This window comes from Antedon bifida, chromosome 4 (genome assembly GCF_963402885.1).
Source record: "Antedon bifida chromosome 4, ecAntBifi1.1, whole genome shotgun sequence".
Taxonomy (NCBI): domain Eukaryota; kingdom Metazoa; phylum Echinodermata; class Crinoidea; order Comatulida; family Antedonidae; genus Antedon; species Antedon bifida.
This window is the reverse complement of record NC_136229.1, coordinates 7,495,633-7,521,384: the sequence shown is the minus strand read 5'-3', so window position 1 is coordinate 7,521,384 and position 25,752 is coordinate 7,495,633. Positions and strand designations below refer to the sequence as shown.

The 25,752-nt window shown below is 31.9% G+C and overlaps 2 protein-coding genes across 5 annotated transcripts in view; both read left to right on the top strand.

Annotated features, from left to right (window-relative positions):
- LOC144839821 (uncharacterized) overlaps window positions 1–25,752 on the top strand; it is a 70,897-nt gene that overhangs the window by 3,220 nt on the left and 41,925 nt on the right. The window contains exons 3-5 of one of the 2 annotated variants that reach the window (XR_013611787.1): window positions 609–729; window positions 2,541–2,665; window positions 3,277–3,684. Coding sequence is in view for 1 of the 2 variants with exons in the window: in XM_078695338.1 (XP_078551464.1) it covers window positions 609–729; window positions 2,541–2,665; window positions 3,277–3,539 (509 nt within the window). In the remaining variant the exon portion in view is untranslated. Of the gene's footprint in view, window positions 1–608; window positions 730–2,540; window positions 2,666–3,276; window positions 5,054–25,752 lie in introns of those variants that run through there. The other variant, XM_078695338.1, reaches the window with a different exon arrangement.
- LOC144839820 (GATA-binding factor 2-like) overlaps window positions 24,179–25,752 on the top strand; it is an 86,360-nt gene continuing 84,786 nt past the window's right edge. For 2 of the 3 annotated variants that reach the window (XR_013611786.1, XM_078695336.1), the window contains exon 1: window positions 24,179–24,328. The gene's annotated coding sequence lies outside the window, so the exon portion shown is untranslated. Of the gene's footprint in view, window positions 24,329–24,607; window positions 24,690–25,752 lie in introns of those variants that run through there. The other variant, XM_078695337.1, reaches the window with a different exon arrangement.

Here is a 25,752-nt window from a genome sequence, read left to right as displayed (position 1 = left end):
TCAAACGCAGTGATACGTCGCACGCGTTTGATGATTTACCGCGTGTGTTTGTTATTGAGCCAAGTAGGCTATTATTTAATATGAACAAGCCATAACCGTATAGTTATAATTAATTACTTGTATAGTGGCCAAGCATTGTTATGCCTCCTAACTGTTAACTTTGCCAACTAGTTGCGTAGCCTATAGTCTAAAGTAAAACTTGCTAGTGCAGACTTCTGCAAACTGGTTTTCTGCAGTTTGTCGCAGTTGGTCAACTGGTCTACACTACTCAGGGGAGTTTGCAAAGTTTGCTTTTGCAGACTTCTGCAAACTGGTTTTCTGCAGTTTGTCAAAGTTGGTCAACAATTAGAAAAATGTGCTTGATAAACTCGGAGTTTGCATGCTTTGCTAGTCAGGCTAGTACATGAACCGACAGATCTGGATGTTGTGTTATACATTATGAGAAAACATAATTGTGATACAATCTAAACATTTCGCCAGTCACGCTCTTATTGAAAAAAATATGTATTATTGTAATAATACGCAGCATAAATTGCATTTTAATAGTACTTTATGGTCTATATAATTCAGTTTATAATTTCATTTACTTTACAATTCTTCGATAATAGGAGATGAAATACTCAATGTGAACGGCATTGAAATATTGGAGCAAGAAGCAGAAGAAGTCGCTCAGCAAATACGATCGATACAAGGATCAGTTGTTTTACTCATCAAACCACTCATCAAAAGGTGGGTAAACTTTCACATATCGTTACTCATTTACAAAACGCGTTTATGATTTCCTAAGCGTTTAAAGTGTAACGCTTTCTTTCATATGGTTTAAAATGTGTTTCTAAAAGAAAAGTCCCAGCTTTTTTTCTAAGGAAGTATTTCAGTAAAACCAAACGATTCAGTAAGTTAAATAAGTAAGTCAAAGAAGAAATGGAGAAATTCTCGAGCATTAGGCCTAATGCACTTTTATGAACCATTGGAGAGATTATAGGATAATGTATCATGCTCTTACGTTGTAGTTGATGTGATGCTCACAACAGGACTCACGACTCTCGACAACCAATCTAGATTAATAGTGCCAGTATGTCTGGTACCAGTTAATGCTCCTTGTTGTAGACAATCGCAACTCATTTCCCAGGGAAGAAAATGAAATAACAGTTTTGAACACACTCATGCCAAACTATAATAGTATATAATAATAAAAGAACATCGTCTTACAAATTTAATAAAATCCAATTGAATTGTCTGGACTGAATATATCCAGGGATTTAGTAGCTTTGTTTACAATTGAAGAAACGTTTGTATAAAATTATTCTTGAACTTTTCTAAATTTACTAGGCCGAGATCTTTCTGCATTACTTATCTGCATCGCATTATGTCTCTGCCAAAAAAAAAAGTATTTACACACTTCTTATGAGTCACAAGTGTTCTTGGAAAATGTATATTTGGCTGATTAGAAAGCCTATGAAATATTATGATACCAATGTCAAAATAACAATCATAAGGGTTTAACTGTTGCAAACATTTTTTGTGCAATACAATATTCAACAGATTATACTTACGATACAATTTAAAGATCAATCATCAATAATTATATAGGCCTAACCTCTTTGAATACGAACTATTTTTAACATTACGAAAACAAAAATGATCAATCATCCAGACATTTTTATTTTATAAAAATGAAATATAGGCCTAAAAACCATGTAGAAATTAATAGCACTAATTCGTAGACCTAGGCCTATTCTATTATTTTAAGGCAGGCTTAACAATAATTCACGAGGGTCAATACAACTCTTAAGCCTAAATGATGTAATGAAAATACAATAGACCTGTAAGGATAAGAACATGTAGGCCTAGTATTGGAAATAGCGTTAGTGCAATTATAATAATTTGAAAGATTCAATAAGTTTCTTAATATCTGTCGTTAAGCATCCCAAAGTGGCAGGCAATAACCTATGATTAAGAGGTTGCAAATCGCCCGGAAATATGAATCAGAACTGTGTATCGCATGGCAATGAAATTCACAGGCCAGTTACTTACAAAAAAACACGTATATTTCTTTAAGTTATTTCGCTTTTGTATCTCGCTAATTGTACACGTGTCCATGATTTTATATTAAATAATTTAACCATGGAGAAATACATGAAATAACATTGTACATTTTAATAAAACACGATTGCCATACCAAGTTGCAGGCCATAAAATATGGAATAACTTATCAACTGAAATTAAATATTCTCCATGCTCCATTCAAAGCTAGATATCGATCTCATTTTTTTTCACAAACCTAAAATTCTTTCACCCCACCCCGATTTATTTTGTATTTAAGACAAGACCACAATGCAAAACAGGTTTTCTTTTATCTAATTGTTTAATCCTGCTGTATAAAGATGCTGTTAAAAACATAAACCTATGAGATTCCAAATAGCAGCCAGTGGGACTGATAACATAACTGATGTAGGGCTATACAGCTAAATAATTATATATTTCTTCATCAATGACACAGGCATGACACTCATGTTGCTTAATATCATTAATAATTTTAGTCAAAATAATGGTGATGATGGGGACCAGCCAGTTTCTACAAGGATACCCCAATGTTTTGAGAGGGGTGCCCGCGTCACCGTACATGCAGACATGCATAATCTGAGCGCTTACAGGAATTTCCAAGGTAGCTTATAAAGCATGGGCTAATAATGCATTCGACTTGCACATTGGAAATGCATTTTGGAAATTTCAATTTTCAGTTAAATTGGTTTGTGCAATGGCGTGCGGCGTATGGTGCGTTTGGCCACAGCATGTTGGATTGATTTGAGCATGTGGACAAGTATTTTTTATTACTTTATATAACATACCTTTGGTAAATGAAACATTTCAGCATTTAATAACAAATTAAACAAGAGGAAACGTCCGCAGAAACACCCAACTGAATTTTGATACATTAAAAAACTAACCAACTTTGAAATTAAGCTAATCAACCGTAATACTGAAAACACTAGGTACGTGTATGCGGTCTCAAGACCAGTCTCATACAATGGCCAAGTGCTCTAAAACATGGGCCAGCTATAATTACAGTAAATTCTCTGACGTTGAGAGGTGTTTGGAAGTAAACCAATGTGAATATTTAAAACAATGCATTTTGTCAAAAGCATGATTCTAAAATAACACCGCATTAAGTTTGAAATCAGTGTTTCAGCCATCACTGTCTCTGTCTTGGTAACATAAGTCTGAATTTATGGTAATTACAAATTTATTTATCTTCTTGTATTTATTTTCTAACAGCACATCGTCCAGTCCGACCATTGAGTACACCTATACCACAGAACTTTGATGAGTTAGAATCAACGTACCATCATAGCACTAAGACAGAAAACCGGGAAAACAAAGACAACAGCAGACGAGAGAGCGAGCCAGGCGATGATAATGGTGCTAAGCCAGAAAAAGCTCCTGGGGAAACTAAAGCTCCGGTGGAAACCAAAGCTCCTGGAACTAAAGCTCCAGAAACTAAACCCAGACGAAAACCCATGGAAACCGCCTTAAATTAGTCAATAACTTTTGTTTTCATTGGAGACGGAAAAAAACTACTCTGTGTGCACACAACGCAATTGGTCCCTTCCTATGTCCCCCATTCAGCCTTGAAAAGGCTCAGCGTCTAGTACGACACTGTACTTACCCGTTTTATTATTCGCCGTGATTCTGAATCAATCTGCCGGAATCCAACCACTTTGTTTATTATTATTATTTCTGTAAATAATTGTAAATACGAAACAGCGCAATAGGTGCATGCAATTAAATTTGGCACCTGATGTTATTACTACTATGCAAATATTAGGGACTCACCAAGATATGCAAATGATCATATTCACTTTAAAAATGTGAAACAAAATATATATTAGTGGTAATAATGCAATAATAAGTTGATTGTCGCAAAGTTAATAATTAAGAGATTTTGTTGTATACTTTATACAACGGTAATGATGTTGATGGTGATTAAAGAAATGACATTTGATAAAGTAAAAATTACAATGTTCATGATGAGAAATATTAGATGTTGATGAGGACGATTATAACACCCACGAAACTGATGTGATGAAGAGGGAAATATACGTCGACGACGACGGTGACGATATTAATAATAGGGACCTTTCGATTTGAGACGACCGAGGACCGATGACCAACCTTAGTTGGATGTGCCGTGTCGGTCGTCGCCTAGACCTAAACCATCAAACCTATGTCAACAGGATGCAGTTTGTTCTGAGTATTCTTTATTTATTTTCACACAAAAGGGTCGGTCGCCGGTGGTCACGAATCGAAAGCTCCCTAATGTCGACTTTGACACGAAACATTGACGACGACATGACCATGGCGACGATGTTAATGATATCAGAACAGTGATTGTACAAATTATGATTTTTTTGGAGCAATAGCACAGATGATAAACGCAGCTTTCGATTTTACCATGCCATATTACTACGCCATGATCGACCGTGAAAACATTTTGCGCATCATCTTGGTTTTTTAACGGGCCATTGGATTTTGTGACGACGATTTATGATAAGCTGACATTTATAGCTTGTATTTAGACTTAGACGCAGGACTAAATAGTTCTTATGACGACGAAGACGATGACCGGCCAACAGTGTTATGAATATGACTACAGACTTTTCGATTTGCACGACTCGACGCCAACGACAGAGCCACATATAATTGTCATTTTTATAATAATGGCTATTATGCCGATATTTTAATTAGTATCGATCACAGGTCTGAAACAATGTTGTTGAATAAGTGTATATACTAAGTATTTTAAAATTTAAGCTTGGTTTCCACTAGGACGCAATGACGTACGCTCAACGCAAGTGATTTACGTCCTTGTGTTACGTCCTAGTGGGAACCAAGGTTAAGCTTTGTCAGGCACTGCATATAATACTTATGTAATAAGAACACATTATACTTGTCAAGTTCTTGTGTAGGTTTGTTAATTTTGTTTATAAAAACTAATACATCATAATAGTATGCATAAATATACTTACAATAATTCGAATAGATGTATAATGTATAAAATAAATATGTCTTGTCAATTTGATATTTTGTTGATTGTTCTGTTTGGCTTATTTTAGTTTTAGTTTAGTTTTATTTGCGTAACTAATTTATATGAAAGTGATATGAAATAAGCTGGTGCAACTCAACTTAAAGTGAACTGTAAAGGTTATACAAAGAAAGATGAACTTGATATTATTTCCAATGGTAAGTAATAGCAGAACTTTTGTTTAAAATGAACAATCGTTTAGCGCCCGCTACACAGAACGATCAATCGAAATGAGGCATACAAGTACGTCTCTATTTTCTTCTTTATATCGCCCTCTACAGGCCTAGGTATAATTAAACTTGGTTCCCACTACGACGTAACGCAAAGACGTTACCCGCAACGCAAGCGAATTAGCCAATCAAAAGCGATGGATTATTCGAACTGTTCATTATGATCAATTCGCTTGCGTTGCGGCTTACGTCTTTGCGTGGGCGTCATTGGGAACATGCTAAAGAGTCACAAACGAATATAAGCGTCTCATTCGAATATGGTACATAGGGACAACTCAGGTGGTTGAAACACTTGCACGCAGAGCGGATCGCAGTTGAAGTTGAATTAATTGGGGCCTAATTTGCTCGAATTAGCGCAGCAGAATAAATAACGCGCATCAATTATTAATTTTATTTCCCATATCGCGGAAACTTACGATTAACTTTCTGGACATAATCACCAAGTTGGCCTAACTGTTGTGTGTTTATTTTAAAAACATTGTTTTCCACATAATAATGTAGCGTGAAGTTAAATGGCAGGACCATTATACTCCTACGTATGTCAGAATATCGGGACGTTAAAAATGATTAATCGTATTTGCTGGAGGTCACAGACTGTATTTTAGGGGGACTGTTTGTCGCCAAACATCAAACAGAGATGCCTAGCAAATATACCTGCGTGAGCTAAATGTATATCAAAATTATTCTTCTTTTAATTGTTTAGAAGTAATTTGTAACCTTCCGTGTCTCTATTCAGTTAATCATTAATTATCCACACTGTATAAAAATGCCAGTTACACGTTAAACAAATTTGCATAATATGAACTTTCGTTGACTTTGTACCGCAATCAACTTTGCGTAAACGGTTACCGGGTTTTTAAATCCGGGTGAATACTTAACAGTTGGTTGGCCTAATGCTATGAGGGCGTGTACAAGCAAATGAACGTTTCTCTATATTATTTCATTTAAAAAACGTATATTAACATGTAGCTTCTATCCATTCGTTAAGGGGGAAAACAGAAACGCCGTTCATTAAAATAATGACGGGATGATGGCTTTGTTTGGTGATATTTATTTAGCCTACAATGCTTTTCTTTCGAACATTATTTAATAATTTAGTTAGCAAGTATATAAACAGAGTATGGAATGCCAAAAAGTTATTTTACCTTCAAATCACCAATAGGCCTAAACTATTTAAATTACGCTTTTCAAGAAGCATCAAGAAGATCATTTTAGGCCTATTTGATCCAAATAACAAAAAAATAAAATATCCGAATAAAATGTAGAATGGATCTAGTAAACATAATGCTGCTGTTCAAGTATATCACTTAATATGGATTTCACTGACGTTTGGCGGTGGCTTTTCCCTGTTTATGTCTGAATGGTAAATACGGCCTCTGATGCCGCCCTCCATGATGTAATGTTTTGTAATAATGAGATTTTTTATAAAATTGCGGGTATGTTTCAGTATGGACAATTAAACAATAGACAGTGCCAAATTCAAAAACACCCCTAATAGGCCTAAAATCAGTAAGTCTGCCGAATATACCAACATTCTTACACAATGTATACCACTCCCAATATTAATATCCACTTTAAAATAGTTCAGCCTAGTCCCCAGTCATCTGATCTGATAAAAAAGAGTAACATTCAATCCAATTTGTAGTGTCGATCCACAAAGATTAACCACGTAAGATTAGATTGAATTTGATCCTGATCAAAACTATTTTTTTTCCGAATGAAATTGGTGAGTTTGCATAACATATTAAGTTCATGGGATTACCATACTAATCTAACAACAAGTAAACACTACCACGGTTGGTTAAACAATGTTATCTCAAATTCTATATTTGTATTAATGATAGGGCAAAGTATTATTTGATGCCAAACCCCACCTCCGGTACCTGGCAACATGGCAACGTACGTATGCGCTGAGAACAAACCATTTCGAAACACGTGTTTACTGTTTCCTTGAGGCCTAACTGAACATATTGTAAAGATTCACTATTCTTTAATTTAGGTCACGGTAGGCCTACTTAGGCCTACTATATTAATTAGAGGGGAGGGAAGGGACAGGGACAAGGTATGAAGTGGAAAGATAGTATCCCTGCATTATGAGTTTGGTTTTCGCACGATGCTGTTAATCCTAATAGTTAAGACCCACTCATGAAACAAAACAGTATGATTCTCTGCAATATAATGTTCAATCCATACTATAATCGTACTAACCAGTTCCACGGTCTCTTGTAGCGTCACTGCATAACACAGCTGTTCCACCTATACAAATTAAGTCTGGCGCCACCAACGTTTAAACGACGCACTGTGGAGTTAAGAATGCGTTAACAGTTGTATACAAACCACGTGTAAAGAATAAACCCGGTCAGGCATAGAATGGCTGTAATTAAACAGCCAATAAAAATAAAGTAAAGATCAAGCTGGTTTAAAAAATATGAATATTCATTACAACAACTCTCGACGAAGCTGGAAATGTGTTGATATGGTCTTCTCACGTGTGATTGAGGACAAAAAGTTCAACGAAAAGTCAAGCCAAAAATGCCAAGTCTACAACATTACAAACAATCTTGAAGAGATTATAAAGTAGGTGTAACTTTGTTTGCCCGTATATATTAAAACTGATTTTTTAAGTAGTAGTCATTGATATGGTTTGATAGTTAGTTATCTTGTGAGTGTTTTAAAAGGGTAGATAAGGAGAGTTGCTGGCTGAGATTTGTATTATGGCCGTTTGCCAATATGAATATTTTCGGTCTAAGGCTAGCCATTATAGTGGGCCTAGATAATCCAGTTGCAGTGTATTTCAAGCGCAAAGTACTCTGTATCATCACCCAAGCAAGTTTAAAATCACCGGAACATAATGATGTTTTACCTAGCCTAATAAGCTCAGGCCTAGGCTAGGCCTAGCCTATCATTTTATTTTACATAGGCCTAGCTAGGGCCTAGCCTAGCTAGGCCTAGTCTTAGTAGTAGGCCTATTTATTTGGTTCGGTATTATAGCCTAGCTAGCTACCTAAATACATTTCTTCCATGCAATGTTAACATAATACACAAATAATACTTAAATAGGCCTAATGACTGGTGTACCTAATTTAATACTAATAGAATAAGAATAATATAAGATACAAAGTGCAATTAAAAAAACAAACAACTATTTGATTCTTGTTTGATACTGTAACTATCCAAGATAATATTAACCATATTATTTAGGATGTTAATAATAATATTATATATATTTTATTCATTATGACAGGTATTACATTTTTTTACATCAACTTCTGACATTATCATTGTCATGTTCAATTTTCTAGAAGTGCATGCTGTTGATACAGTACAATTTATCATTATTAATGATAATTAACATTTTTGTTATTATTATTTTCCACAGTATCAATTCGCAGCCATTATGTAATAACAAGTTAAAAGTTAACAGCTAACATAACGGATAACAGAAAAATGAACATTAGCGATTAATTATTAAGTACTGTATTGTAATGTAACATGAAAATTACATTTTAAATTTTCCAATTACAACATTTTTTTTTGCATTCATATTAATTTATTGTTTATTTTCTTTACTCATCAAAAAACACTGCATTAACCGACATCTCATCAAGGACAGCCCATGTCAGAGATGAAAGAAAATGGTCAACTGCAACATTAACATAACAGTATTAATCGTATTATCACTGAATGGTTAGTATGTATATTAATTATAAAGTGCAATTAATAAAACAAACAACTATTTGATTCTTGTCATGAATATTTGTACAAATATATAATAATACTGTAACTATCCAAGATAATATTAACCATATTATTTAGGATGTTAATAATAATATTATATATATTTTTTTATTATTATGACAGGTATTACATTTTTTTACATCAACTTCTAATTCATTGTCATGTTCAATTTTCTAGAAGTGCATGCTGTTGATACAGTACAATTTATCATTAATGATAATTAACATTTTTGTTATTATTATTTTCTACAGTATCAATTCGCTATGATGATCATGTAATAACAAATTAAATGTTAACAGCTAACGTGAACATTAGCGATTAAAAATGCACTGCATTAACCGACATCTCATCAAGGACAGCCCATGTCAGAGATGAAAGAAAATGGTCAACTGCAACATTAACATAACAGTATTAATCGTATTATCACTGAATGGTTAGTATGTATATTAATTATAAAGTGCAATTAAAAAACAAACTACTATTTGATTCTTGTCATGAATATTTGTACAAATATATAATAATACTGTAACTATCCAAGATAATATTAACCATATTATTTAGGATGTTAATAATAATATTATATATATTTTTTTATTATTATGACAGGTATTACATTTTTTTACATCAACTTCTAATTCATTGTCATGTTCAATTTTCTAGAAGTGCATGCTGTTGATACAGTACAATTTATCATTAATGATAATTAACATTTTTGTTATTATTATTTTCTACAGTATCAATTCGCTATGATGATCATGTAATAACAAATTAAATGTTAACAGCTAACGTGAACATTAGCGATTAAAAATGCACTGCATTAACCGACATCTCATCAAGGACAGCCCATGTCAGAGATGAAAGAAAATGGTCAACTGCAACGTTAACATAACAGTATTAATCGTATTATCACTGAATGGTTAGTATGTATATTAATTATAAAGTGCAATTAAAAAACAAACTACTATTTGATTCTTGTCATGAATATTTGTACAAATATATAATAATACTGTAACTATCCAAGATAATATTAACCATATTATTTAGGATGTTAATAATAATATTATATATATTTTTTTATTATTATGACAGGTATTACATTTTTTTACATCAACTTCTAATTCATTGTCATGTTCAATTTTCTAGAAGTGCATGCTGTTGATACAGTACAATTTATCATTAATGATAATTAACATTTTTGTTATTATTATTTTCTACAGTATCAATTCGCTATGATGATCATGTAATAACAAATTAAATGTTAACAGCTAACGTGAACATTAGCGATTAAAAAAGCACTGCATTAACCGACATCTCATCAAGGACAGCCCATGTCAGAGATGAAAGAAAATGGTCAACTGCAACATTAACATAACAGTATTAATCGTATTATCACTGAATGGTTAGTATGTATATTAATTATAAAGTGCAATTAAAAAACAAACTACTATTTGATTCTTGTCATGAATGTTTGTACAAATATATAATAATACTGTAACTATCCAAGATAATATTAACCATATTATTTAGGGTGTTACAGTAATAATATATACTGTATATTCTAATATTCTATTATTATGACAGGTATTACATTTTTTTACATTCAACTTCTAATTCATTGTCATACACACATCATTCTTCATCTTTCCTGCATTTCTTAGGTTGGGTAACTTCATGCTGAATTTCAGGTGAAGTGAACACTAAATGTGATGTCATCATCGACATCAATTGGTCCAAATTGCTGCGGATCCCATAAACAGCCCTTTTACGTCGATTGAATTCCGCGTGTATGAGCTCTCCTCCTTGTTCTGATAAAAGACCTATTCCGACTCCCCACTCCCTCATGAATGGAATGGCATGATGTTCCAGCATGTGGAGCTTGGGTTGTATGACCCCTGGTGCTATTCGTCTGTACTCTTTTGAGAACTTGTTTATTGCATTTTCTGTATTGAAGTTTAATTAGTTATAAATGAAAATTTGTTACGATAAATTCGTGTACAATTTTGTAATATAAATTGCCAATAATAAAGCATTTTTGTTAGCTTACCATATCCATCAATTTCTGCATCATCAATACATCTAGTATGGTTTATGCAGGCATGTACTTTACTGAATGTGTTAAACACAGGTGTAAATGATTGACGTATCTTCTGTATCTTGATCTTCAACAGATTCTTGCAGTGTTCAGGGCAGTGATTTAGTTGTTGCTTGAGTGTAACTTCAACTCCATCCATAAGTTTGTCTATTATATTAAACTGAAACAACAACAAAATGGCAACATCAGCAAGTGTTTTCAAAACAATATTGATTATCTGATAAAACTCCTAGAAAGTAGGAAGCCTTTTACCAAGGTAAGTGAAACTTAGAAACACAAGCACATCAGGAAAGATAAAAATCACTGGCATATTCACATTCTTTCAATATCAGTTATATAAAAATTGAACTTGACTAATTCCAAATAATGATTGAAGGAGCATTGTATTTTGAAATTATTATTATTAATCAATCTTCTATGACAATGTAAACACTTACTTTACAGGCTCTATATACATGATTTCCAACAAAACTCTTTCCATGGTATTGTTGGCGAGGAATTTTGTTTTTCCGTAGAATTTCATCCATTTGCGTCGCAAGAGGTCCAGTTCCAAATTTTAGGTCGCTGTTTAATGAAGTACGCTATTAGGAAATATAAAATGTGTATTAAAAGCGTTTAATTGAATCCATTTTAATTAACTACATTGTATTTATATTTACCAAGTCTTTAACTTCTTGATCTTTTAGATTGATCTGGTGTCCAAGCTGTGAAATGGTATCCGCATTATATTCACGTTGAACAAGTGACAATGAGAGTTGGTTGCGCAACTCATCAATTTCTGCATCCAAAGACTTAATTTTTTCTGCACAAGAGTTTCGATTGGATGTGGCTTCAGCTACTTTTTTGTCAAAGTCTGGTAAAAATTCACCTGGAATAATAGATTTTAAATTTATTTAGTCAAGCATTTACAAAGGAAGATGGCAACAGATTTAAATTTCTGGTTTAAAAAAAAGCAATTCACCCTCATATATTTGATTGGATGCATCCTGTCTCATATTAAAAATGATGAGGTCCAGGTTATGTATGTCCTTTTCCAGCATGTCATACATTTTTTTAAATAGACCAAGCGATATGTGCAAAGCTGGAATGGATACCTGGAAAATATAATTTTAATACTTGGAATTAATTACACTGACAAACAAAGGTATGCATGCTATATTATGATTGTTATTTTTTTGTTTTAATTTTTAAACAATTTGCATGTCCACCATGTCAACACTTTGCACATGCATCAAATAGGTTGATGCTTCAACCAGCTAAAAAATGGATTTATTATACTGTACATGTTGTGTCGATTAGAGGACATGCAAATCAAAACTCACTGTTGCAAAATGTCATAACTAAAATTCTATTTAACTGTTCAACTAACGACTAATTCGCTTACCCTGTTTAACTCAATGTTGACCATGTAAGGTCTAATTACACTATTTGACACCAGCTTGCTTTTCTTTATGTCTTGGCCATGGTCTACAAATGACTTAAAATCGCGATTATACGATTTCAGGCATCTGCTGCTCTGAGGTGCCCTGTTTTGCTTTATATCATCCTGGTTGCAATAGCAGTAGATGCAACTGTATTTGCCTATAGGAAAAACACAGCTAAAACATCTTAGTTAAAGATGCATTTTAATAAAAAAATAAAAAGGCAATACTTAATATTTTTAGCAGGGATTTAAAGTATAGTTTTTTAAAATTCTAAATTATACAGCACATGAAAATCCCATAACAAAAAATTGTCCAAGGAAGTTTCAACAATACAATTAAATATTTATTAACTCGCAATTATTTACTCACCATTGGGGCCAACCAGTCCATATATTCGGGATAAAAAGTCGTAGTCCCCAAAACAAAAGAGCCTGATGTTATGAGTTCTGCAATATGAGTAAATTATAACCATAACATACACTAGGTTTTATAACAATTATACCATCACCTATATATTTTGGATTAATTGTTCTGCTATACTGTACATTACCTCTTTGTTTTGGGTGAGACCCACTGACTTCCATCTAATTCCATGACCTCATCGATCACTAAGTTTAGTCCCTTTTCTATGTTGATGGTAAGGTCTGGGGCTTGAAATATCAGAATCACGATGATGTTCTGCAGGGCGTTCGGCTTTTCCAAACCACAAATTTGCAATTCGAATTTGGTGGTGTCACCACCCTTATCACCACCAAATTTGATAAAGATCTCGTCATTAGGCCTATTGAAGGTGAGTTCATCTGACCTAAAATAGCATATAATTATAAAAATGTAGTGTAGAAAGCAAGACATTTTTGTAATTTATGTATTTTATCCTTTCAAAACTAAATGTGTTTTTTATTTTATGGATTTAAATAAATACAATTGAAAAATTAATCCTATGAAAAACCTACATGTCATATTTATTCAAGTAGTCGTATACAAGTTCTTTAATCTTTGTTAGTCGTACGACTGCTACCTCTTCTAGCACCAGCCCTCCGATAGAGGTAGCACAGTCTCTCTTTAGAAACATGTATTCTAAGGATTTTCTTAGGTAATCGCCTACAATCTCTTCTTGACATATTCGCATTTTGCGCTCTGATGCAAATAAACCTGGACAGAATCTGAAAAAGAAAATACTGCATTTACTTACTGACTGGGTTATCATTAGTTTGGATAACAATTATTATAACTATTATAATTTACATACCTCCGCAGCGCCCGTTGTTGACTCCAGTTTATTCTGCATTTGTTCATCACTGCTAGGCATTTTTTGGCATCCATTTGGGGATAAACGAAATTGATTGGAATGGCTGGTGGTGGTGAGGCTATTGTCTCGGTGACAAGTTTTAGTGGCTGAATTTGAAAAACATAAATATATTCATCATTACTATTAATTATAATATAAAATGATATAATATATACTGTATTTGCCAGCCTGTATATTTGTATAGACTTTATTACTGTATATAAAGAGTTTTTTTTTCATTTACTACAGTACTGTATACATGTTATATTTTTATATGTACATTGATTAAAATAAATTTATGAATTACAATTTATTAATGTTTTTTAATGTACATCTTTGTGTTTATTTATATCAAGTTGGCTGTAAAACTTACTCGTCCTTGAGTTGTGAGGGACATTTTCCCATCAACTATTTCTTTTCTCACAAGGCCATGTGCCATGTTCTTTAGTTCTGCTGGATACACATGTACTTGATTTGTTGTCGCACTTATTTCTTTAACAGCATTCACAATCGTTGCAAATGCTTGTTCCTTTATAGATTTACAAAAGTGGCTTTCTGTTTCAGCTAGCACCAGCTTCAGATTGCAGTTAGTGCATTTTAGAGGCACCTTTAAAATGGACTGTTCCACAATTGGTGGAATTGACTGAATGTTGTGAGGGGTCAATACGTTGTCACAACTGAAGCATTCAATTTCTCCTCTTCCAACTGCCTTAAAGACTTTCTGTATGCAGAAATTGCAATAGAAATGTTGACACGGTGTCTGTATACTGTCAACAGAAAGTAGATTGCCACAAACATTGCATTCGTATATATTATCAGCATCATCAAAAATACGATATTGGCGATTTAAAGCGAGTTCGCTTTGTGCCGATACAAAATTTCCCCTAATGTTACGGGAATCAGGAAACTTGTATTGTTTCAACCGTCTTCCTGGTCTCAATTGCTGCCTCAATAAGTAGCAAGCAAGGCATTTCGATGTATGTAATTTAGCTAATTGAAAAAATGGTGATATGGTCTGTCCTTTAATAACTTTTGAGTGACATGTTGAACAGATCCATTCAAAATGTATGTCATTTATTTGTAGTTGAATTTTCATATTCTCACTTTTATACTTTTTTTCATTTTCTTTAATTTTTTTACCACAGCAATGACAGATGGAGTCTATAGCCCTCTCATGAAACTGCTCCTCCCTGTAAAAAAATTATATCATCAATCTATGAATTTAAAAAAAAAACAATTGGGCGCAACAGTGCAATGTTGGGTTTCGTATTATTAGTTATAACTAATTAGTTATATGCTATGCCTATAATATACTATCATGCCTACACTGTCAGACTGGTCTAGGCATATAGGCTAGTAGTAGGGCCTAGTATTATTAATATTTAATTATATTTATAATATTCTAAAATCTAAATAATAATTTTATTTTGTCAACAATAAATAATGCCAAACTGTAGGCCTAGAAAAAAAAACAAATAACTATGTTTTAATAATAGTAAATATCAAATTTTCTAGCGTTGGGCCTAGCGTCATCCTAGGCCCCCACCTATACCGCTCTTGTCGCGGTCATCACCTAGGCCTGAGCGCTCCGCTGAAATCGCCGATACGCTGATCGTATAAAAAAGGGTTGCACATTACGGGATTTTACCAGGTTTCTAACCAGCAACTCTATTTAAACCTTTGCTCAATTGAATCATATACAAATTTTGTTTTACATAATATTTGCTGTTTATCTACAAAAAATTACATTTAAACAAAAACAGTAAAATAATACGATCATTTTTGTTCACTTACGTTTGTTTACTATTTGTAGCGCTAGCCATAGTATTTCCTGGTTTCATGTACTGTACTAAATGTGATTAAAATCTGCTTTATAAGATTTTTTTATATTTTAAGCGTGGTCAAACAATAACATGTTTATGTTTTAACCAAATGAATTTAATATTGAACAAAAACAGTATGTTAAGAATTATTAAACTAATAAGTACTACAAGGTGAAAAAAATAGCTATCGATCTCGCGAAAATACGATCGATAGCGAAAATCATAATTTGCGCCGTTGCTCGAGCGTCGTCTGCTAATATTGAGGGCGCTTGACTTTTATTAATATTTATTACATGATGGAACAGCTGTGATAATGATTTAAGTAATGAGCCCATACAATCAAACCGTTAGGCTACTGCAGTCAATGTAAATTATATTCAAAAACCATTAACTTATTTCCAATTATAGGCCTACGTTTGATTTGATTCCATACAGGCCTTCAAATACTGGAATACAGTAGGCCTATACATTTTGAAGTACGCTCTACAAAAGAAGATGTGTTTTATATAATGATTGATATAATAGTTAATCATGATTGCACTGTAATAAAGCTGAATAAATCTTGTTATTTTCTTTTTATTTTAAATAAGCAGTTGGATCATACAAAAGATGCATAGTTCCTATAAAAGTAATAACGGACACATACAATTGTTTTATTTTATGGTGATGATCATGTTAGGCCTAGGCCGGGTATATTGAACTTTCCTCCAATAATGAGGTCCTGCATCCTAAATAAATGTACAAATCAAAATGAGGAATTGGGATAGGCTTGCATTGCGTCAGTTGGTATAATTACCCGATTACAGACTTCATCTACCATTGTTTTGTCATCTTACAGCAGACGATTCATGTCTTATTAACAAAGAAAACTGTACAGTGTCATTGCAAGCTGATGCAACACTACCACTTTTATACAAGATTGTCATATTGATATATAACAGGGAAATGAGTCATTGACAGAACTGGTATGGATATTTCATTGGTATGTTACAATGAAGAGAAGCGGACCGATCCGTAAATCATACCTGCTTTCGAAATGATTTGAAGAAGAAAATGAGGTTAATAATAAATTGAAAAAAATCATCTCCTTCCAACAGTATTATTTGAAACCAAACTTCCGTTTATAGTGAAGGACAATATTACGTTGAACTTACTAAAGATAATTATTTTCAAAGCGATTATCTTGACTTAATAATCGCTTCAAAATTAGAATTAAAATAGTCATATTAAGATGTAAATATCTGTTAACATTTTAAAATATGATTGAAGTCGTATTCCAGGAAAGAGTAAATTTACTTTTTAAATTTCACTCTTCCCTGATATATTCTAATTTTATGTTCTGTGTTTGTTTGTTTTTGTTCTTTTGCTTCCTGATATTCAGTAATTGGTTCATTAATTCAACATGTATTATACTCTACGGTTCCGCCCTGAGATGCTGACATAAATAATAAAATCCTTTATGGTTATAGGCCTATTATACAGATATCACTATACTGGCATATTATGTACAGCATAATGTAATTATTATTATTAACATGCTTTTAATTGTTGCTGTTAATTCCATTATCCATGAAATGTCAAATACATTATCATGGAACCACAATTATAATTAATATACAACTCATAATTCACACCGTACTGACCGGTAAGAGACAACGTTAATGTTAAACACAATTTGAATTGAGGTTTTTTTTAATTGATACACATTTTAAAAACCTTCATTCTTCTATAACACACATATCGTTTTAAAACTCGTATTAACTACATAAAATTCATGCCACCATGTATGATAGACCACCAACAACTAAGCCTTATAAAAAGCGTTTTTGAGACATCCAAGCATTGACACTAAGCCACCATTAAATTCTGGCTCGTGCCTGCCGGGCTTAACTTGTTTGGTGTGTTTATACATAGAGGAATTAAATTAATTCATTCATTTATATTTGACGCCCCTTGTTTATTCCCGTTGACATGAATGAGATTAGGGACTTTAGTCAATCCTCCATTTATAAAATATCGCACAAATGCTGTGTCCCTTCCTATCTGAGCTAGGCCTATTGTAACAAAATCAATGTCAAATGTCATGTTGTTGGTTTTGCACCGTCACTCGTTGACTGTAGACTTAACTTAAAGATGTATTGTTCCCCTGAAAAACAATTTGTTACATTGTTGTTTTTTAATATATCATTTTAATGTCACATAATAATTATTCACTTTGAACAAAAATTGAATCGAAACCAAATTTATTTAAATGAAAATAATGTAATTTGAAGCCTAAACTAGTAAAATGGGCTACCAGCCAATGGGTTTTTGGTTGAATCCCCTCTTTATTTTTGTCATTTTATATGAGAAAACATTATTTGTTTAAACTTGATTAAAACTACAAAATAACCTATTCAAAGTCTGATTTATCTTCATAATAAATCTTCATTTTTCATGTTTTTGGGGGACAATACATTGATTTTTACATACTTTAAAAACATGAACATTTAATCAACACAAAATAATGAACATTAAAACAAACAACAAAATAAACACGTATATATCCTAATCTTAACTGAAAAATAATTTGTGTTCATGAACATGCATATTACAGTAAAGTAACTGTTGTAATCAAACGAACAAACTCCAGAGGGAAGTCAGATTCAACGTTTCGGTCTTTATTTGATCATCATCAGGAAACGAAACGTCGACTTCCCTCTCGTTATTTGATGGAGTTAGTTTTATACTATGTTATTTAAACCATGGACTTATAAATTAGGTCCATGTTTTAACACAATATCTCTACGGTTCATCCATTGGTTTTTATGAAGTAACAGTTATGTTGCGTAACATTATCCTGATCTGTAGGCCTACCGTATTGCGCCACTCAAAGTTGCTGGTAGGTAGTCGATTCAAGAATTCTCTGTTAACAAAAGAACCCAGTAAAACCATCGAGTACTCCAAGGTAAAACAAAGCAGCAATTTTGTTATTGTGATTTGTTTTGTTATTGTTTTGTCTTATAGATTGTATATAAGAATCGATATACACATTTGATAACACACCCTCAAATGAAGATAGATACAATAAAAAGAAGCTACATTCCTTTCGACTACATTTTATAATTTCCAATTAATAATTTTAATACTTTTTTATTTTGTAAATCTGTAATTTACTTGTTTTCCTTTTTCTTTGCTTATGTTTTTTTGTTTAGTTTAAACAGATAATTATTTTTTCTTTCATTTAATAGTGTAATTGTTTTGGACACCCCTTCATAGACATGTGGTACAGATCTAAAAGAGTTTAGATTTCCAAATAAATATAAATTATAGTTATTTATGTTTATTAAGAAATTCTATTCTAGTCCTAAGTTAGATATGAACTCAGCCAGAAAGTCAAACCGTTTTTGGGTCATAAAGTTGTATCGAATTGTTGTAAAACAAACAGGCGGAGAGCCTACTTATTGCTATAATCCTATTATAAACTTAGCGAACAAAGACCGAGCGAATAACCGAACAGTTACAGCCAGAAAGTGTTTGGTTTGTGGCTTACGGTGCATAGTGGCAACAACTTTAGTATAAAAGTCAAATATTATTGACTGTATTTTTAATATCTTTACATTTCTTAAGTTATTTGATTAATTGACTATTAGATAAGGTCATTAATGGGTGAATGAGTTAGTGGCCAACACTTTTCGCTTGGAATCATTGAGTAATAATTAGCCACGACTTTTAAATAGCATAAGTTAGTGTTTGGCTTATTATGGTATATAAATGACTGGCTTCATTATATCTATCACAATGTATAGGTTTAAATGTAGTTTGGCATTTTTTTGGTTCATTTCATTTTTTATTTTCTTATAGCGTGATTTATTATTTTTGTGTAAATTTTCTTGTTTGGCTTATAAAATTAAAATGAATTGTCAAAAACTTAAGAAATTATAAATCTTTTGTTGGCAAAAAAAAATCATGATCTTATCCTTGTTTAAAAAAAAAACACCTTTAAATGAATAATCAGACTTTGAATCGTAAACATACTGTATTTTACGATGAAGAAGCGGAGCTGTATCTGACAGCCAAGGGCCTCCATTTTTATAGGGAATTCTCTGATAAATCATTTAAAATATCGCTTTATAAAACAATTATTGTGTATACATTCGATAATTCTATTTGGAAAAGCGATAATGTACATTATAGTATCTTTTGTTTATTTCCAATTGTGTTTTGATTGTAAACGTAATCAAGAGATGTAGCTATCTAGGCCGATTGGCCGCGTATCGTCCTAATCGAGAAGTGAAGAAATGGCTCTCTCCCTGTCACGTTCCAGTAGAGATAGTAGGACTGTTTGGCCGTCGCTCGTAAAATGAATTCTTTGCCGATTAAGCTTTGGTATATCTTAAACCTACTTTATATTTGGTGTAACAACATGATTACAGTAAACATAAAGATAAGTAAATGGCTAGGCACGAGAGTTTGAGATGTCCTTTAGTCTATCAGTTTGAAGAGCGCTGGCGGCGGCTCTATCGGATAATTTAATGCTATATATATATTATTAATGCAATTATACATCTCTCGAGCTGCTATACCGACTATTTTTATTGAGGAAATGTGTTACACGTTTGCCTGTTTATTTGATCTCTTTTGAAATTGAAATTATATTCAAAAGAAATTATTAATTCGTATTATTTGTTATTTTTTTACAATAATTTGATTCTAACATTTCGTTAAAAGTATTGTTGAGAAAACTAAGATAAACTTGAGAAATTATTATTAAACTTATTTCTGATTGGTATAAAGAGACATTATAATATACGCCTAATTTTTAAACATCCATCATGCTTTGAAACTTGTGAGTCATACGTAATTAATTTACGTCATTATTATGCTAATGAGCACTTCCTAGAATACATTGTATTAGCTTAATTATGACAATAATTGTTATTCTTTTATTGGCAACTGTTTATGTAATGTGAACATCATGCAGCAATAAATTATTAGGATTGAAAATATGATAGCTTCAAGTCATGTTATAAAACGAAATTAAAAATTAAGAGCTGGCCATAAAAAAAGAATGAAGACAAAATGTTCTCTAATAAAAAAATAAAAAAAAATATTGTGATTAAATTCCAAAGAAAAGTATTAGGCCTATTAAGATACAAAAAAAAGATTTTTTAAAATTAATTTTTCATTTTCAATTAAAAATATTTATGATCATTTATAATTTGTAAGTTTTGTGGATAAAACGACATTTATTCATTATGTTTCATAAATACAGTGATAATGATTATATAATTTCTATACATTACACATTTGTTGTCCTCTTTAATATCAATTATAATTTGTAATTAAAAAATGGATAGGCCTACAACTAATCTATCTATAAAATGCCGGTAGTATTAGTTTCTATACTGTTATTTTCAATGCAGGCTCAGTATATCATAGAGTGTATTAATTTTAATATGGTTCACTACAATATCTGTATGAGTATCCAATACGAATTACATTTTGATTTTTAAATGATGTACTGAAATAATGAATATTAATTATCATACACTTTGATGTGTTATTAAAACCAGCTACATTAAAAAAAATTAATAATTAAAATGTATGTGTATGAATCAAATTAAATGTATGGATTTCGTCTTAATATGTTGTTATTTTTGTTATTTTTTGGAAATAAATAAGGAGATTATATTATAATATAATCCAACGTCAATCAGTAATAAGCATAATACATGTTGATAATGTCAACGTATTGATATTATTCTTATAATAGATACCATGTCCCGTTATGAACACATTCCATATGCACGTTTCCTGAACACAGTGATAACAAACAAAAAAAATTACGACCATTATTAATGATAACGAATTAACAGATAATAACGATATATTGCTTGCTTTATTTACTTAATTATTATAACCAAAATATTTACATTAATTATATGTTAGTGTACATAAGAATTTTGAGTTTATGAAAGAGAATTAAATCTAAAACAGTAGCCCCAAATAGTGCGATGATTTCTCCACCCGATAGGCGACGACGCTGCGTTCTTCTCACATAAAAGTATGTATGTCCTGCCCATGTTGTGTTATTTTTAATACATAAAGGCGGCCTAGCATACATTATAAATATGATTGATTTACAATATTGTAGATATGCATTTATTATAAAAAAAAAAGTTCTGGTTCTCTATGCATAGGTTTACAATTATTGCTAAAGCTAAACATCTAACGTGACTACTAAATCGTTATTATACTAGACTATTATTCAATATCAATTATAAACGCTTTTAACGAAAACTAAAAGAAGTAAACACATATTCGATGTATAGATATTTTTTTCAATCACTTAAACCTACGATGGATACAATTTGTAAATTTCAGAGCGATATTATTTATTTTTTGGGTCAAAGTTCACGTATATGAATATTGTATATTTTCATACGTAGCTTATACATAATTTATAGAACAGAATGAGATAAAAACATGGCAACATGAAGCGCATATAAGCCTAGACAAAAATGTGTTTTCTATATCCATGCACTAGGCCTTGGTTCATAAACATAAATATTTGACCTAGAGGGTAAGTACACTGGGGGAAGAACGACACCAACAAAACTCTTACGATTGCTAAACAAGTCGACCTTTGAATCCCAGCGACCAATTTATCATAATCTGTTAGTTCACAGTTGTTATCGGTCGTTTTCGATAATCTAAGTGCCTTATCAGTTTGTATAAATTCTCGAGCGGTCCACCTGAACTCCCGGAATGAAATTCGTAGGCCTAAATAAATATAGGACCTGGTAAAAGGGGTTTGAAATTGCATCACAAATAGGGGCGTTTTTGTACCCTGCCAACTTTCGAAATAGTGCCAAGTAACGATGTAATGCCAGCTTGCAACATTTAAAATACTTAGCTACGGTTTATAACATGGTCGTAGAATTTGTCTATTTGATGGACTAATTAGTTTATGGAGAATAATAATTAATTATTAATTAGTAATAATTACGATTACTTCGTGATTTAGTTAAGTTTTAACTACACTGTGTTTGTGTTTTGAGTGATTGAAAACAAGATCTCATAATGATCACTTTTTACTGGATAACTAATCTAATAAATATGTTTTATGGAATACTGAAATCAATACAGTACATACACTTACATCCTGATGTTATAAACATCAATATCCAGGCGCGGCGAATTATAACTTGCGCTTAGGAAGGCGTAACAAATAAAAAATAGGACCCTAATAATATGATAAAAATAATAACATTTAATAATTGTACAAATGATATTATTCATCTTACTATTAAGAGTAACGTTTAATATTCAGAATCATTGAATAACTTGTGTATAAAGTTGATCAAAAATCCAGATTATAAAGGGGAGTGGGGTGGACTCAGAGGAGGAGACACTATCCATTCCCCTCCTTCGATACGTAACGCGCCTCATATTTCATTTGACACAACGGCAAATCATAATAAACAACGAAAAAGAATTATGTAACACTTTGATTGCATTGATATGATAACGATAATATAATACTGTAATAACATTTTTATTATTATTAACCGAACATTTACCATTTTAATTAATTATTATTAATTTACCAACAATTATGGAATTATAGAATAACACAATCACAACACAATAAAACAAATATTATTTTAACTGTAATTTATGACTTTCATAGATCAAGAAAAATATCATTTTTTTGTTAGATATTTTGAATTTGAATGTTTTACATCTGGGCAAATACAATACATTTTATTTTCGTAATTTCTGGTTATAAAAGTGCTACCTAAACAAAAAAGGGTTCTAATTCATTATTTTTTTATAGCATAATAAAATTACGTACCGTAATGTTTCTGACTAGACGAATTTAGACGGCGCAATTATAATATTAGATAATGTAGCGGATTATAAATTAGGCATTTATAACAATGTAGGGTCACACCGGCGTACGGTATCTATTAATCTAAAATGAATAAAGTAAATACAATAATATACTCAACAAGATTCCATAAAGTAATAAGAAATAAATTTAAACATTATTGGTTGTGAAGATAGCGATATGGGATGTAGAGATATCAAATAATGTCTGTAGTGTTTAACATCAGATATATTATAATAACAATTATGATAACACATGTACTATATCAGTTATAATCATATCCTTATTCAAAGCAGGATATGTTTTTCTCAGGTAGACATAAAACTGTATAATAAACACATTGTTCACTTTAATAAAAAGTCAATTAATGTACATTAATTGGCAGAATTATAAATAATTTAAACGTTTTACTTTTAAACAAATTCGAACAAATTCGATGGAATTACACGGACACGGTATAAAATACAACTTTAATAGGCCTATAACTCATCTTCACAAGTTTTTCACAAGCTACGGTGGCTTGACCAATAGGCGAATCACACAGCCAATGAAAACAACGTACCATCCGAGGCGATTTTGGAAAAGCCTCACCACGTGACACGCATGGCCCACTGCCGTATACGGTTGGCTAACTCGTGTTGAGTAAATACTGTGGGTCTTGTTGAATAGAAAATCCAATGTCAACTACGAGTCCACAACACTCGTCTTCCGCTATTGCAACAAACTTTTGAATCAGAAGAATCAGATCACACAATCTCATTTTCGATAATATTGGTAAGTTTAAAAATCCGTTATATTATAATCCCTGCAAGTTAACGTTAAAGTTTATCTATCGCTAATACGGTACCCAATAGCACTCTGTCAAGGAAATCGTATTACTACAGTCATTTATACAGTATCAAGTTTATAGGATTTGAGATAGGGAACTTCAGAATACCAGAAAGGCTCATTGGTTTGTGAACCTCTTATCATCCTAAGTTATCACAAGTTATCGCTGTTGTAGACGAACGCGAGTTAGTTGCGTTTTCGAGTCACCGAAGGCCCATAGGAACGGCTTCAAGATAATGGGCCTAATTTCCTAATATTATTGTGAGATAATGCGCAATATCTTTAATATCAGGACATGATTGAAAGCGTAGGTATTTATATAAGTTGGTAATTGTAACGAAAGACTTTTTAATCTAAATTATCTTGTTTAAAGCCTTGGTTTATTTAGTGTACTGTTAATATAGGGATTCACTCTATAACATTATTCAGGCCTATTAAATTTACTACACTACTAGTTATTTATTGCCTCTATACTCATTTGTTTGCAGTATTTTTAATGTTTAAAAATCTTAAAACAAAAAAAGACATGGTATTTTTATTTCAGTTTACTTTCACCTAATATTATTTTCTTTTTAATCAATTAATTTCCTTAATTTTAATTTCTATTTTATGTTTGGTTTAAATGTTTATATAATATATTATACTGGTGGTGAGTAGAATTTATCATGTTATTCCTACAACAATTTACCCTTCGGCGGTAATTATTTTAATTTAATATCTCAAATAATATTTGGATTGTCTATTACCCTCCATATTACTAACGTTGGCTAGTCTGTATTTCTATATAAAGTCGCAGTATTTTTTTTTTTTTTTTTTTAGTATGTTGTGAAATATGAATTCAAGTTTAACTAATTTCATATTCTCCAATAAATGATATACACGTATACAGACTTTTAGCCCCGCCGGCCATAATGACATCGCCAACAATTATTTTACACTATCGATTAGGAGAGGACACAAGTTGAATTCGATATTTTAGGCCTGTAAACTAAGGGATTAAACCATTTTTTAATTTAATATTTAATTTCAACTCCTATGCCTTTATTTATTATACGTAGTGTTCTTCATTCATGCATGTACCAGCACGATTTTTAGGGAGTTAACCTTTATACAGTCATAGAAAAGAACTGTTATTGTCGACGCTCATGGTAAATAACAAACTGTTAATGTTCGGCTGGAGTTTTTGTAGTCTTTTGTTTTGCTTTTCCGCTTGTTGGTAGCTTTTTGCTAGTACCGTATTAGGGTCACTCTCCCCTATTGTGGTCGCGTTGCATAAGCAATTGTCAATCACCCTCATTTTATGCAGCTTCGATTGTTTTGAATAAACAATAGACGCCCTAATGTTATGTAACTTTAAAATATAATGCATG